This window comes from Lathamus discolor, chromosome 2 (assembly GCF_037157495.1).
Source record: "Lathamus discolor isolate bLatDis1 chromosome 2, bLatDis1.hap1, whole genome shotgun sequence".
NCBI lineage: Eukaryota > Metazoa > Chordata > Aves > Psittaciformes > Psittacidae > Lathamus > Lathamus discolor.
Window position 1 is genome coordinate 63,014,001 of NC_088885.1, and position 15,285 is coordinate 63,029,285.

General features: G+C 40.2%; 1 protein-coding gene across 1 annotated transcript; it reads left to right on the top strand.

Moving 5' to 3' along the window:
- Positions 1-1,271: 1,271 nt before the first annotated feature.
- On the top strand, positions 1,272-6,640 carry LOC136008242 (U6 snRNA-associated Sm-like protein LSm5). The gene is made up of 6 exons (XM_065667203.1): positions 1,272-1,422; positions 2,304-2,399; positions 2,636-2,663; positions 3,316-3,388; positions 5,185-5,228; positions 6,396-6,640. The coding sequence occupies exons 1-5, from the start codon at positions 1,377-1,379 to the stop codon at positions 5,215-5,217; spliced, it is 276 nt and encodes a 91-aa protein (XP_065523275.1). The 5' UTR covers positions 1,272-1,376; the 3' UTR covers positions 5,218-5,228; positions 6,396-6,640.
- The last annotated feature ends 8,645 nt before the right edge of the window (positions 6,641-15,285 follow it).

Genomic DNA, 15,285 nt, shown 5'->3' on the forward strand with positions numbered 1-15,285 from the left:
GCACAAACCATCAGAATAAGTGACCCTCTAGCATGGATCAAGCTCAGCCTTGCCTGCATCCCTTCCTGTGTGCTTCTGCCCGGGTGCTGCTTTCAGGATTCCCTGGTTGGCAAGGTAATGAAACTAAATTTCTGGTTTGCATTTCATCCATGGCTCTGTGACTGCTCCTGCACTGGCTCACATAGCCATTATCACTACCCCAACTGGAACCTCATACACAGTGGGGCAGGCTTGGCACTTTATCTCTGCTCCGGTCACAGCAAAGCACACCTGCGTGGAGTCCAGCAGGACAGCAGCATCCACGGATTTCAAACGTGGTGTTCCACTTCAGGAACAGAACATGCAAGTGTTCAGTGTTAACCTGGGAACTAACCACGTTTAAAAACCACGCTTGCAGCCACACGCTGCCAGAATTTGTTCCTTTGACAGGTACATGCATTTCTGCAGGCAGCACGCCTTCCTCAGTGGAGGAGTTTGCTCAGGCTCAACTCTTCTGGAGTCTGCCCCATCACAAAAAGTGCAATAACTCTATAAGCTCTACCACCAGTTTTATTTGATGCTGTAGCATTAAGTATGTTTGTACAGCCCGTGGGGTTTTTTTTTTTTTTTTTGCTCCAAGCCAACAGTGAATATGCAAAAGAGCCCCCCAAAACCCATCCTGCTGCAGCTGTCTTGTGCGAAAATCTCTCCCTGATGGCACTTCATTACGAAAAAGTTCTTCCCTGTGAGGGTGGTGAGGCGCTGGCACAGGCTGCCCAGAGAAGCTGTGGCTGCCCCATCCCTGGCAGTGTTCACGGCCAGGCTGGACGGGGCTTGGAGCAACCTGGTCTGGTAGAAGGTGTCCCTGCCCGTGGCAGGGGGGTGGAACCGGAGGAGCTTTAAGGTCCTTTTCAACCCATTTTGTGACCCTGTGAATTAATGAGCAAATCGGGGGGGGGGGGGGGGGGGGAGGATATAAATAATAAAAAATAAAAAAACCCCACAACGACAGCCCATGCAATAGCTACGAAACACCGCACATAAACCCCTTCCATTCCAAACGCAAAGACGACTGATTTGAACCGCTGATTAACACGCCGGGGCCGGGAGGCTTCTCGTGTACCGGCTGTAACGGGGACGGGTCGAGGCGTCTGTGCACGGCTGGAGAAGATGGAAGGGGGAAAAAAGGGGGTTTCTTTTAAATCTCTGTAACAGACTCGTAAATCACGACTCTCCCGGTATTTAGAGGAACACAGGGGGAAACACAGAGGCTAACGGCTAGAGGGGGCGAGCGATAGTTCTGCTATCTGCTCGTCAAGGCTGTTAGACCGTCTTCCGCAGGCGGCCCGTCAGGGTAGCGGTTAGCGAGGCAGCACTTAGTCTTGTCTGGATCCAACATGGCAGCCAACGCCACCACCAACCCGTCCCAGCTCCTGCCGCTCGGTAACCGGCGCTGCCGTCGCGACGCTTCCGCGCTCTCGCGGTGTCCGGGCGGAGCGGGGGGCCGTCTGCTGACCGGCGGCCGGGAAGGGAGGGAGAGGCCGTGTGCAGGCTCCTCCGGCCTGGCGGGAGGTTTGAATGGGGTGGCGCGGTGGAAGCGCCTCGCGTCAGACGGATGTTGCTTTGCTCAGCCCTGGGCGGGGGGGATCGGCGGGTGTAGAGCGGCGTTTGGGAGCCGCTATGGGGGTCTTCTGGGCCGTGCCTGGGGATGGGCGCTGGTGCTCAGGCGTCCCCCCGTAAGGAGCCGCGTACTGGCGGCAGGAAAGAGCGTGTTCCTGCAGCGTTCATCTTGCTGCCTCGGGAAGTAGTTTATCTGCTAGCACAGAGTGTGCGAGTAGACTCTTTAAATATATATTGTTAGTGCCTTTTTAGGACAAGAGATAGCGGCCTCAAGCTGCTCCAGGGGAAGTTGAGAGTGGATAGTGGGAAAAATCTCTTCACGGAGAGGGTGCTCAGGCACTGGAACAGGCTGCCCGGGGAAGTGGTGGAATCACCGTCCCTGGAAATGCTCAAAAATCATGTAGATGAGGCCCTCAGTGACATGGTTTAGTGGGGGTCTTGGCAGTCCTGGGGTAATGGTTGCGCTTGAGGTCCAGCCTTAAAGGTGTTTTCCAACCTAGTTGGTTCTATGATTTAATCTTTTTCCTAATTTTTTTGTGTGTTTTGGTTTGGGGGTTTTTGTTGTGGGTCGTTTTTTTTTTCACCAGTGTCTGCTGCAATCACTTATTTGCCACCACAGTGTCAGGGGGCTTGTCCTAAAAAATGTGCTTTCTATAAAATAATCTCTTGTACATGTCAAATCTTTTGTCTGTTTTTATTGACAGAGCTTGTGGACAAATGCATAGGTTCACGCATCCATATTGTGATGAAGAGTGATAAAGAAATCGTTGGAACACTTCTAGGATTTGATGACTTTGTTAGTATCCTTTGATGCAAGTGTTTAAGGCCATCTGCTTTATGCTTTGGCTCAATTCATGTGTTGCTTTTGAGAGGTTTGAGTTCACTGGATAGAGCCTTCTTGTCTGGGTTAATTGTGTTATTATTATATTTTTATTTTATGGACACAATCACAGTTCAGTATAAAAATAACATTAAATGCTTTTTTTTTTTTTTTTTTTAATTCTGGGCCTTATTTTCCTTGAAACTGGATTTTCAGACATGGTGTTAGAAGATGTTACAGAATTGTAAGTACTATTTCTGCCTCTAGTTGCTATTTAGTGGTTTGTTTCCTGAAGATAAATACTGTGCAAGACCTGTAAGCAAAGTGTTCTTATATTTTGGAAACTTGCCAGCTGAATAGTTTATACCTTGCACTTAAACTGTAGAGAGTGATCTATTCCAGACAGCCATGTCATAGAGTAGCTGTTGCATGTTTTATAGTTGTAGTCAGGGTCCTAATTTGCAGCCTTAATTTTGCATGGGTTGTGTGTTGAACTTTCCAGTAGTTTGTTTGCTTTATCATTTCCTTAAGGTCTAGCTAAAGATTTGAAAAGACGGCAGACTTGAGGGTGAATATTTATTACTTTTTCAAGCCACATTGCTTTTTGAAACCTATTTGGAATATTGGTGGTATTGAAGAAATTGCTGAGATTTAGAAGGTAAAATTGGTATCTTTATGTACTGAGCAGAAAAGTACCATGGATCTTTTTATTTGCCGGGTAGCTGTCTCTATCCAGATGGTCAATTTATGAAGATTATGCTGCAGTGTAGCTAATTTACGTATTAGTTCCAACAAATGCCATCTTAATGCAGAGACTTATATCAATTCTGCAATAAACACTGTAATTGTTGTCCCTTTTTACGTGTTCTTACTTAATTTTTCTAATGCTACTTAAGTGAGATTACACCTGAGGGCAGAAGAATCACGAAGCTAGACCAGATTTTGCTAAATGGAAATAATATAACAATGGTAAGTTGTCATTGCTAAAAGGCTCATGCATTTATTTTCTGTATCTGTGAATCGATAAAACAGTTGAGTTTCACCACTTCAAGCTGAGCTTTCCAGATAGTTCCATGACATAAGCTGTTTTCAAGTAGCTTTCAGGGCATATGTGTGTGTGAACAGTGCTGGAAAAGCGATCTTACTGCTTTTCTTTGTACATAGTACAGTAAACATGAAGAGAGCATGGCCCTGAATTTATTTGGGTGAATAGGTTTGTGGTCTTCAGGTGTGCAAGGTAATTGCTGACATTGTTGTCCACTGTAGGCTGGTTCGTACAGTGGCTTTCAACTCATGAGCATTTGCAAAAGTACGTAGGGTGAAATACATCTATATTTCATTCATTATCTCATGTATAAATATTTTTGCATAAGTTTGAATGCTTGTAAGCTCATCAAGTCATTTGGCATGTGATGCCCACAGAGCTGTACCTTTTACATGCTCTGAAAAACAAAAATCTGGAGGTCTGTTGGGTTATACCAAACTGGAAGCACTGTGATTTTTTAGTGTATTATGTGCTTATGTATGTATAGCAGTACTGAAACAGTAATTGAATATTGTAACGCTGCAGTTGCTGAATTCTGCAATTTCCTAAGCACCACAAAAGAAGACCCACAGTAGTTTTTTGCTTGTCTGCGTAAATGGCTACAAAATGTGGACTTCCTACATAAAGGCATTGCTAATTTTGTGGGAAGAGAAGAGGAAGTCTGTCTTGAGCCTGTCAGCTTTGTGTAAATGAAGAAGAATCTCGATTTTGCTGTTTTAACCTTCCTTGCACTTCCCTGCTATGTGTCTGAGCAAGTGCCCTCTTGACTTAAATTTCAAAGCCTTTTTCTGCTTTGGTTATTGTTCTGGATCCTTGAAAGGATGGTGCATGTTCTGACATCTTGTTTGGGGTGGAATTATTATCATCCAGTTAAGCTGGTGGTACAGTGCCCTTGAAGCAGAAGCTGGTGACTTAGAGTGCAAACTTTCAGCAAGACATAGATGTGTTTCTAGATTAGATCTTATGTCTCTTCCAGAGATGTATCTTCCCGCATCAGGAAGATTTTTAGACTTTAGACATTAGACTTTTTCTTACTTCACTCCCCAAAGCAGTGAAGGTCTTTGTCGTTAGAAATGCTCAGCTAATTATTAAGAAGATATAAAAAAGGAAAAGGAATGGTTAAAATTGTTTAAAAGAACATATAAAAAAGAATGGTTACCCTCTTTCTTTTTTCCCTTATTAATGTTTTTCCTTTTCTGTTGTTCAGTTCTTTACTTTCTTTGCAGGAAGGTGCTACTCCCTGCTATCTGTGAAGGGTTCAGGCTCTTTCTTAGTTTTTGGGCTCTGCTTAGCAATAGGAGTTGGAAAGAGGAAAACAAACTACCGGTATAGCAACAGTCTGGGGAAGAATTCAGCAATTAGAGAAATTCTTCATGAGAGGAAGCATAGTCTTTGTCTTTAAAAACAAGCTGTAGCGTTTCTAGACAGAATCATCTCCTTAAATTGAATAACAAAGACAAAATCCAAAATGTCTGCTCCGTAGGATCTCCTTTATGTTTTGTTAAACATTCTTCCTGTTTTGGAGATTGTTTTTGGCATGTGCTTCTCTGTCAGCAACTGACTACTTCTGTTTGGAGAGGAATATAATATTGGATCTAAAAATTCCTTTTGTGGTCTACCATAAAGCCTTCATCTGCCAAAGCATTGTAAAGCAAGAACATGTGGGTTTGTAGAACTCAAACCTATGGTACTAACATAAAATTGTCTTATTCTTTTATAGCTGGTTCCTGGAGGAGAAGGACCTGAAGTATAAATTGATACAGTGTGTGTACATATATTGTATATATATTCTAAATAGAGCCTTTGGGTTCTGGGTGTCAGTGGGGTTTGGTGTGGGTTGGTTGTTGGGTGTTTTATTTTCGCACTCTTGCAGTTGACATTTGATAAAAGGAAAGGATTTCTCTGTCAGGAAAGGTACATTGCTAATGGTAATGCTGACTTCGAAGTTGAATCATGACTTTTTTGTAAAAAACATACCAATCTGTTCTGAATAAAAGGCTTTCTTTTTGCTAGTTATTGTGTTCTATTATGTAAGTGCACAAGTTGGTTAGTTTTATAACTGGTTGATGGAATGGAAAAATAATAGTTATTTTTCAGTTTCTGTCAGCCTTCAGGTTTTCTACATCTGTTGTGTTTGGTTTTGGTCCATGTGCATTTGGTTTTGGCCCATGTCTATCTTATGATTCAGATCCTAAGCTGCATCATTTATTTGAACACAGCTTCAGGCTATGTAATCAGAAACCATGTGTGATTCTCAACAGTCTTTGCTTCTTCTGGCCTTGAGCTTCAGCTCTTTTGCACTTCCACTTGGTAGATGTACTTTTCTTATAGTAACGGCATTGTAATGGTATTTGGCAAATGAGGATAGGCAGACCAGACCTAGTTCATGTTTGGGGGCTTGAGAGGGGCTGGTGTGAAAACTTGTCATTCTTATCTGTGTTGACTACACTTTCACCAGTAAGTGGTGCTGCATATACTTAGTTAAATCAGGAGCTGCCTATACCAGCTTGCATAATTCAGAGCAGTCATTTTAGAGTAAATGTTTTTTTAGCTGTGTCTCTGTTCTTCTGTGATATAAAAACTTGACAAAGATTTGGAGCAACTACTACTTTAGAAGAATTTCCATAAAAGAATTGCTGGGGGGGGCATTGTCATGGTGGACAAAAATATAACAGATTCTAAACAATGTCCAGTGCAGCTTAAGCTTCCACAATAGACTACTCAACTGATTCCTAGCTGTAAATGTCTGAAGAATAATCACAGGTGCCTGCTGTTACCCTAGGGATAAGCAGGGTGCATTATGGACTCATAGGGACAGGAAATGCTTTGCCTTCCCATCAGCAGAAGAAAGAAGAGTTGAAGAGGGCTCAGGAGCAAGAGACTGTAAGGACATTGCTGTACTAGATCCTTTTTTCTTGGTTTTTTTGACAGAAAAGATGCCTTCTGCTAACTGGGTCTTAGCTCAAAGTTCCGGGAGAATTTGCTTTAGCCTGCTAGAGAAGAAAAAATTTCCTTCTTCAGTCCCAGGGAGTGTGCTACTTTGAATTCATTTGTTCTGAATCTGCAAGTGCACAGTGACAATATATACCATCGACTCCCTGAATGGATTTTCTTTTGTGCCCCCATTTCCTTCTCCAGCTTTCTTAATTTAAAAATATATATATATTGGAATATCATCTGGATTTTATTTTCTAGAACTAATTGACTGTTTTCATTGGAGCACTTAATACTACACTGGCTAGAAATCTTATATTGTCTTGGGTTGTTACTGATGATTCCATTAGGGCCCATGGAGGGTATCTCAGGCAGCCACACGCTGGAAGTGTAAACATTATTTACAGCAATTATTTCTACCAAGAAAACCACATGTAACTATTCCACACATCAGTCTTAGAGGAACTGTATTATTCAATCACACACCCTCACTAAGGTAAACTTAAACCCTTGGAGATACCCCTGCATGTCCTGTGGAGGAAGCTTCCCCCTTATGATGAAATAAGGCAAATGCCTGGTTTACTGACAGAAGTGCAATACACACAGAAACTGGACTGAAACAATGGAGAGAAGTTGCATGTGCTTTGGTTCCAGGTGTTACGGCAAACAGGTGTATTAATAGATACAAACAAAGACTGAGGATTTTGCCTTTTATATGCCCACCTGAAACCACCTGAGAATGTTGGTGTGATGAAATTATTGATGATGATATTCTGATACAAAGGAATTGCCTTTTTTCATTCATGAATAGAAGATCCTATAGAAAATGCCCTTCTAGCACACATTTCTAGATGAGTTCAGAAAGCTGGTGCAATTAGTGCAGAAAGTTGACAGTGTATGTCTGTTCATTTAAAGAAGATGAACAGTTTGATGCCAGCTCAGTGGGAAGACATAACAGGCCTTTTGCATGTGCCCAGACATGGAACTGGTGGATCAACAGGCAGAGTGAGGCTAGAGACAAATGCCCTTGCCAGGAGTGCCCAGTCCAGAGGGTTTATCACTTAAAAAAGTTATGATGGTAATTCTCAAGACCAAGTTGACTGGAAATTGCCTGCACCAGCTAAGCATGAATTGTATTTGAAGATATACCATTTTAGGCATGCTTTTTTCTTTTGCAGCTGCCTTTATGTCTGGGTGCATCCTTCTTTGAAGCAAGCAACCTCCTCTCCATTTTCCTTTCTCTTCAGACTTCATTTCTGGTTTGCTTTCTACTGTCTGCTTTTGATACAGTTTGCTTCCTTCTCTTTTCCTGCCTCATTATGAGCAACTGTGATAAAAGCAAAATGAAGCCCCACTAACAAGATACTTTCAGAACTGAAAAGCTACCCTTACGGCTGCTATGTGCTATATTATACTAATTTGGCTTGGAAAAGTGTATTTTAAAGGCACATAGGTGGCAGTTGGCTAGGTCTCAGTAACCTTCGCTCGTGGAGTGTCTTTGAAAATTGTCATAAATGTATTGCTATGGCAATGAATAATCTTCTTTCAAAAGAGGTATATTATTAATAACAGATAACAATACATGCCAGCAGCTGCTGCTCAGCCTCCTCAGAGTGCTCTCCAAAATGTCACTCATGCTTTGCCTAGAACGTTATTGCAACACTTAATGGTATGGTGATGGTTATGATGCCTGTATAGTAACAGTCAAATGGAATTGCTGTCAAGTAATTTGAGTAAATCATAGATCTTTCTCTGATGTTTTGATTTAATTTTGCTCATTATATCTATTGCATGAAAAAATCAGCATTATATTTTACCAAAAGCAATTGTGCAAAAGTCTTTGCAGGCATATTTCATCTCTTACTTATACATTTTCCTAATAAGTATGGGTAATACACCCATGGCAGCGTAACAGTTTTACATGGAAACAGTACCAAAATTGTGGTATGATCATGCTACCAAGGTCCACTATAAGGGCAACACAAGCCCTGTGCCTGAGTACAGAGTTCTGCACAGTGCTGCATTGCACCAGCTCTGCTTCTGCCATGTTCTTTTCCCAAAGCAGGACCAGTAACACTACCTGTATGGCTGCTGCTATTCTCCACAGTGATAAAATGAGTCGAAAGTGAGCCACAACATCTCATTCTCTGTAAGCAGGTGGTGGAGGGAAAAAAGGGGTACAGTCAGGTTTGTGTGGGGATAGATGGGGTTATTCCCCCATCTCCCATAGGCAGGAAGAAGGAATTCCCATAATCCAGATGAGCACAGAGGCAGTGAGGTTCTTCAGGTGAAATTTTAGCCTTATCTGGACCTTCAACTGACTTGTCTGGGCAGAATAATGAAGGACTACCACCATCAGTTCAGGGAGATGAGGCAAAGATGAAAGCAAGAAATGCAGTGGAGTAAGTAGTGAAAGCTAAGAGCAAATTTTACAGTGAAATCAAGGAAGAAAGAAATGGGGGGAAAGAAAGGAAGAGAAACGGAAAAGGAGAGGAAAAATATACTTACAAATACCAAATTTATTTTATCTAGACTAGCATACCTTTTACAACATACTTTAGCCACCAAGACATTTGTGAGGTAAGGCTGGTACTATGTGAGAGCAGACTTAGCTAGATCCTGCTGGAAATCTAACCTGCTCTCTTTCCATGACTATGACACCACTACAAATAGCAGACAGTTCCAAAGGAAAAGCAAAAAACTCTCCCTTTTAAATAGTTTTCATCACTTAGTAAGCTCCTAGTGATTTGACATGTTTTCGGTAAAGCATGATCTGTCTCTAACCTCCATTTATGAATTAAAATTACCATGTTGTTGCTACTACAATGATAAAAAAATTAGTCACACTACTGAAGCTGATATGACTGTCACTTAGAAAATCCTGCAAGAAACAATTTCCTGTTTTACTTCACTGAAAGAGTTCAGTAATTTTCTCTTTCTTAACAAATGTTACTCATAATTCCAGACTGATGAGCATGTCCAAAGTGGGCTCAATCATATTGTTAGGAAGGAAAAATTTTGATGCAAAATTAGCATATGCACAATGTTTGGCTCAGAACCTGCTATGATAAAATCCTCTGCAGTGTAAGCCAATGCATTAGGTTGGCTTACACTCCCTGCAAGGCACAGATGACAGACAATATGAGATGCTCACTAAACAGTAATAGAGAATCATTGAATGGTTTGGGTGGAAAGGACCTTATACCATATAGTTCCAACCTCCTGCCATGGGGATGTACACCCTTTGGAAAGAAGAACCCTGCTCCAGTATCAGAAGTTTGTTATAGGTTAAACATCAAGAAAAGAATTATTTACGCTAATTCCTCAGTGTTTAAATAAGGATCCTTAAAGTATATTAATCTCTACAAAGGGACACAAAGGCACAGCTTGTGTTGAAAGAAATGGCTGAGACAGACCCTAATTTGCATAGATACATCTCATGTTACTAGTACAGGCAACACAAGGAACCCTTCTGATTTATCAAATAAAAATGTTATAATAAGCAAATTTGAGACTTCCTGTAGGTAGTGGAAAATAGAAGAACTGGGGACTTTCTTGGGGCCCATGGATTTTACAGGTGCACTGCCAGAACTACCTGATACCTAAACTGGGGTAAGACTGTTTTAATTTTGCGAACATCTCTCAAAACAAATAGTTTAAAGACTTAAACCATCAGAATAAACCACCACTGGTTCATATGTTTTAGGCAAAACTTTCATCCTATTTAATATGCTACTTGATTTTTATGTAATATGTATGAGCTCTTTGAAGGGGATCTTCAGAGGTCTGAGGTATGCAGTCTGACAGGTTGGTATTTAAGCTGGGAAATCAACAATGCTAAGGAAAAACAATTAGTGCTGATGTAAAAAAATAAACTCGCAGAATCATAGAATGGTTTGGGTTGGAAGGGATCTTAAAGCTCATCCAGTTCCACCCCTCTTGCTAAGGCCAGGGACACCTTCCACTAGACCAGGTTGCTCCAAGCCCTGTCCAGCCTGGCCTTGAACACTGCCAGAGATGGGGCAGCCACAGCTTCTCTGGGCAACCTGTGCCAGTGCCTTACCACCCTCACAGGGAACAACTTCTTCCTAATACCTAATACAAATCTCCCCTTTTCATTTTAAAGCCATTCCTCCTTGTCCTGACACTACATTTCTTTGTAAAAAGTCCTTCTCTAACATTCTTGTAGGCCCATTTATTCACTGGAAGCTGCCCTAAGGTCTCCCTATGTGACCTCTGTAGGCTGAACAAGCCCAACTCTCTCAGCCTGTCTCCATAGCAGAGGTGCTCCAGTCCTTGGAGCATCTTTGTGGCCTCCTCTGGACTTGCTCCAGCTCAGCAAATAAAAATGAGGAAAACAGGCAAAACAGATGTATGGCATTTGGGGGGGGAGGACAGAGGGGAGGGCAGAGAAGGGGCTGCAGGGCAACCTCTGTGAGGACAGGCTCAGGTTGTCCCATGGAGGAAACAGCCGGTTCCACTGGTTCCAATGGACCCACCACAGGGCACAGCTGAAGGAGCTGGCAGCATCTCTGAAGGTGTTTTCCCCAAGTATTTAAGTATCTGCCTTTGTTTCTCAATAACCAAACCAGTAATTATATATTTATATTAATTGGCTATAAATTAAATTCCTCAATTCAAAACTGTTTTACCCACAATAAATTTGTTTAAGGATCAGTTAGCTGAATTAAGTGGGATTTGGTTCGAATTTTATTTGTTACTCTAATGAGAATTTTTCCTTACATTTGAGCTTTCTGGAATCCTCAAGATTGCCATTAATATCTTCCTTTTGTATAGAACTTTTCATACTGAAATATTCCAAAATATTTTATAAATTACGGCTACTGGTCATGAAGCTTCCTGTCAATCATAGCATATCCAGTAACAGAGGGTAAAAAATAATTTTGGCAATGGAGAAGATAGGCACATTTAATTAAATGTACATTTTTCAGCTGCCTTTGGAAAAAAAAACAAAACAGCTGATTGCCTTCCAGGAACAAGCATTCATCACCAGAAAATTACCCCTGATGCCTGCTCAAAAAGAACACTTTTTGGAGCCAGTCCATCCAGAAGCAGGAGCTTTTTTCAGCCACAAGACATCAGCCAGACACATTTTTTTCTTAACTTCTATAAGGATAAAAAGAACAAAAATTTCCTTAGATTTGCCACTTCTGGGGGAGACAGTTCAGGGATGTTTTGGAAATTATGTCTATCTGAAACACCTCTGATAAAAATATCAACATTTCCATGTTTGATCTACATTCAGAAGTGTATGATACACTTCTTAATCACACACTGTCATGCAAGGTAGAGTTTTATCATCATGCCTAGTGAAAACATATACTTAAACCTGGTTTTCTTTCACTGAAACTGCATACTACAGAAAGCGACAGCTGTTTTGAGCATAGCAGTGTTTCTTTAAGCATTTTGGGGGTGATCATTACTCTCACATAGATGTCAGAACAAAGTTTCAACAGCTTGTGGCTGGGGAGTTAAAAAAGCACTGTGACAGAGGTTGTGAAACATGGTATTTTTCAGTTTGGTTTTAAAAATTGAGGTTATTGTATAGCATTTTCAAATAGAACAATATATTCTGTTTCTTCTGAGTTCTGGATAAGTAAAAAAAACCAAAGAAGATTTCAGGCAGAACATCTTTTTCGTTTTGGCACTCTTTGTCTATTTAAAAGTAGCAAAACATGCAAAGCCATAATTAATTTTTTAATAATAATTAATATTGAAGTTATCCTGGCCAAGATTTTCAGAAGCAGATTTTTCATTATCTTAGTGCTCTGAATGCAAATGTAAATGCCCTTATGTGGAGTATGCATCTATGTACACTGGCTATACATTCAGTGGGTTCATAGAAGCTTTCCAGAGTATTCCCTGTATTTGCTACTTAAAACTGTACAACCTAATGATTAAAAACACAAATAGTATTAAGAAATTACACACCTAAGATTATTATTTTCTGGGCTTTTCACCCTGTGTTCATTATATAAAAAATATTTGCTATTTTTGCTTCAGCATTTCTCTGGCCTTGCTAAAGTTTCCTGTTCTCCACAAATCTGTTAAAGTGTGGCTAACAAAGGATGCTAGGGCTGACGAAGAATCTGTGACTAAAAGAGGAGGTTGCTGGGGAAAGAGGAAAAAAATGTGGCTATTATCTGCTTGACCTGCTCCAATGCAGTGAGATGTCATTCTGAACCAGGTTTATGTTTTGACTGGCTTTGAAATAAAACTGTTTCTCCTCTACCATAGGTTTCAGGACATTTCTAAGAATGTTGTTACTGTGCCTGTTACTATAAGCTGTAAAGCTGCAGGAAGTCCCCAAAGTTGACAATGGATGAATACAGGTTGCTGATTTAATTTATGTTATGTGCCTCACATACTGTATCTGAATCTCTATATTTATCTTTGGGTCCTTAAGTTGGAGTAAATCACACAAAAATTAGAGCAGTCATTTCAAATGAGGTATCTAATTTTCAATCTTTCTTTAGTTAATAACTAGTGATTTGATCCTGATTTTCAAATAAATTACTAAATTGCACATAGAGCTCTAATAATTTGGACAAGTAAATGTATTTTATGCACTGTGCAAATTATTTGTTTCAATTATCTGTTGATAGCCAATTAAGGGAGGAAGAGAGGATCTTTGACAAATGTAATACCCAGTATTTTCTTTAATGATGGAACAGAAAAGCAGAATTAATGAACTACTTTCAATGAAGGAATAGTCAACAACATTTTTCCAACTCCATTAACATCAATGTTAAATCCCTTGGGTTTAGCATTGCAGATACTTTTACCAGTGCTACAGTTACGATTATGACCACAGAAACACAGCAAACCACAAGTATTTTACTCATATGCACCTTTCTGACTGACTGGCTGGCTTTACCTGCTCACTGTGCCAAAGCCAGATTACTCAGTAGGACCTGGTGCTACTTCAGCTACTTCTGTTTTTTTTTTCTGTTACACAATGCTAGCATTTTTAATCTCATTACATACACAGATTCAGACTGAGCATGAAGCCCTTTACCTAGGTATCTCATGAAGGCACAGGAATGGCCAACGCTTACATGCAGTATTCATTTACTCCAAGTTTCCTAGTAATTCACAGTCTCTCATTTCCCTGTCTTGAATTAGTTAGTGCCATTGATCTAGAATGAGTCCCCTGCACATTGGACACAAATAAATCAAACTTATTCTCAAATAAGATATTTGATGTGGACCAGTCTCCTGCAGTTCAGAGATGCCACTAGAAAGTCAGGAAAAAAGTACATGAAAGTACAGAGGATGAAAGTATAGGGAATGAATTCACCAGAAAAAAAAGTGGCTGCTAAACACTCTGTCACTGAAATTTCTTTTCCAAACATTTACAGCTAGCAGCAGTTGGGGGCAGGCTTAATTGGAGCAGCTAAAGGCAAAGGGTGGTTAGGTTTATCTTCAAAATTTCATCCAAAAGAAGGGAAGACCAGAGAGTCATAGGAATGCTTGACCCATTTTCAAATATTCTTAAAGAGTAATATAGCTCTGGAAGAGCTCAGGAAAGAGCAGCTCAAGTGTTCAGTCTCCCAGAATCAAACTCTTACAGTGTTTACAGAAGCTTAAATAAGTTACAGAATGCTTAAATAAGTGCTTCTACCTACCCCTAATGATAGAATAACTACAGAAGAGAAAAAAGGTCAGCAAATCTGTAGCTGCTGCTTCAAGATTATTTGAAACTAAAAGTAAAATCTAGCAGTTGTTTTAGATTTTTGCTTTTCTGGAAGATAATATTTAGCTTTTCTAGTATTTTTATATACTCTAAATTCTCTTTAGAAAATTTCAGACCATCTGTAAAGAGATGCCAGTGTTGGTTTCATAAAATAACCATCAGTGCATTTTATTATCATATACCTAAATTAAAGAAGACTCCAGGAAAGGATAGGTGAAGTAGCCTATATATTCCACCAGTTACAAGGTCACATACAAACCACTACTGCAGCAGTCATTTACAGTCAAACTTTTCTAAGAAGTAGTTTGGTTATGTACGAAACTCTTACATCAGCCTCAGTAAAAATCTCCTAATTGGCTTAGCAGCTCAATGTTTTATGATGTGGTAATTCTATTACATATCCATTCTAGCATTATTTCCTCTGTTCCTTTCACTACTGACATATTTTGTTTCTCTAGCCAGTCAATCCCTTTTTTTCAGGAGCCATCGTCTTCTGTGGCTGAGCTTATGGAGTTTTCAAATGTCATTGTAAGTTCTTAGTAAGAAGCAGCGGCCTGAAAAACCTCACCTTCATCCTAACAATAATTAAACCATTGGTCTGCTGTGTTAGAGAAACTACCCATATTTCTCTCTTATCTTTCACTTTTCAGACTTTTCTTTCAACTTGCGAGTGACCTTCACTGCTGCTTTCCGAAATGTCTCCCATTTCTTGAAACTTCTTTTTAGCAGATAATTTGAGTGTAGGTATCTCAGTATCTGGCTTTTTGTTATAAAAGTCCCTGTCTGTAATTATCTTTATATTTCTTTGACTTAAAGTGGCTTTGTCTGTACCTGAAATCAGTGCTGGTGAGTTTTCCTGCAATAAGCTTAATGACATCATGTATAATTGTCATTTATACCAACACCACTTTCTTTCCTTGCAATTACTTCCCAATATCATCTGAGTATCTATCATCTGCATTCTTTCCTTTTCTCTGATTTAAAAATAAATAAATAAACAAACTTGACAGATATCCTGAGCTGCTTCCCAACATGCCAGGGTGAGCCTGGGGCAGTAAGCTAGTATGAACATACCTCCTACTGCCCTTACACTTCCCATTTGGATGCAGTAGCTGGCCACCATGAAGCAAAGGCAGTTTCATATATATTAGCCTTCAGATGCAAGTTTAA

Bases quoted from the DNA above. Each gene is read 5' to 3' on its own strand.
- LOC136008242 (XM_065667203.1), top strand. From the start codon at position 1,377: ATGGCAGCCAACGCCACCACCAACCCGTCCCAGCTCCTGCCGCTCG. The intron at 2,664-3,315 runs GTAAGTACTATT...ATGCTACTTAAG, and splicing joins TTAGAAGATGTTACAGAATT to TGAGATTACACCTGAGGGCA. The intron at 3,389-5,184 runs GTAAGTTGTCAT...ATTCTTTTATAG, and splicing joins ATGGAAATAATATAACAATG to CTGGTTCCTGGAGGAGAAGG.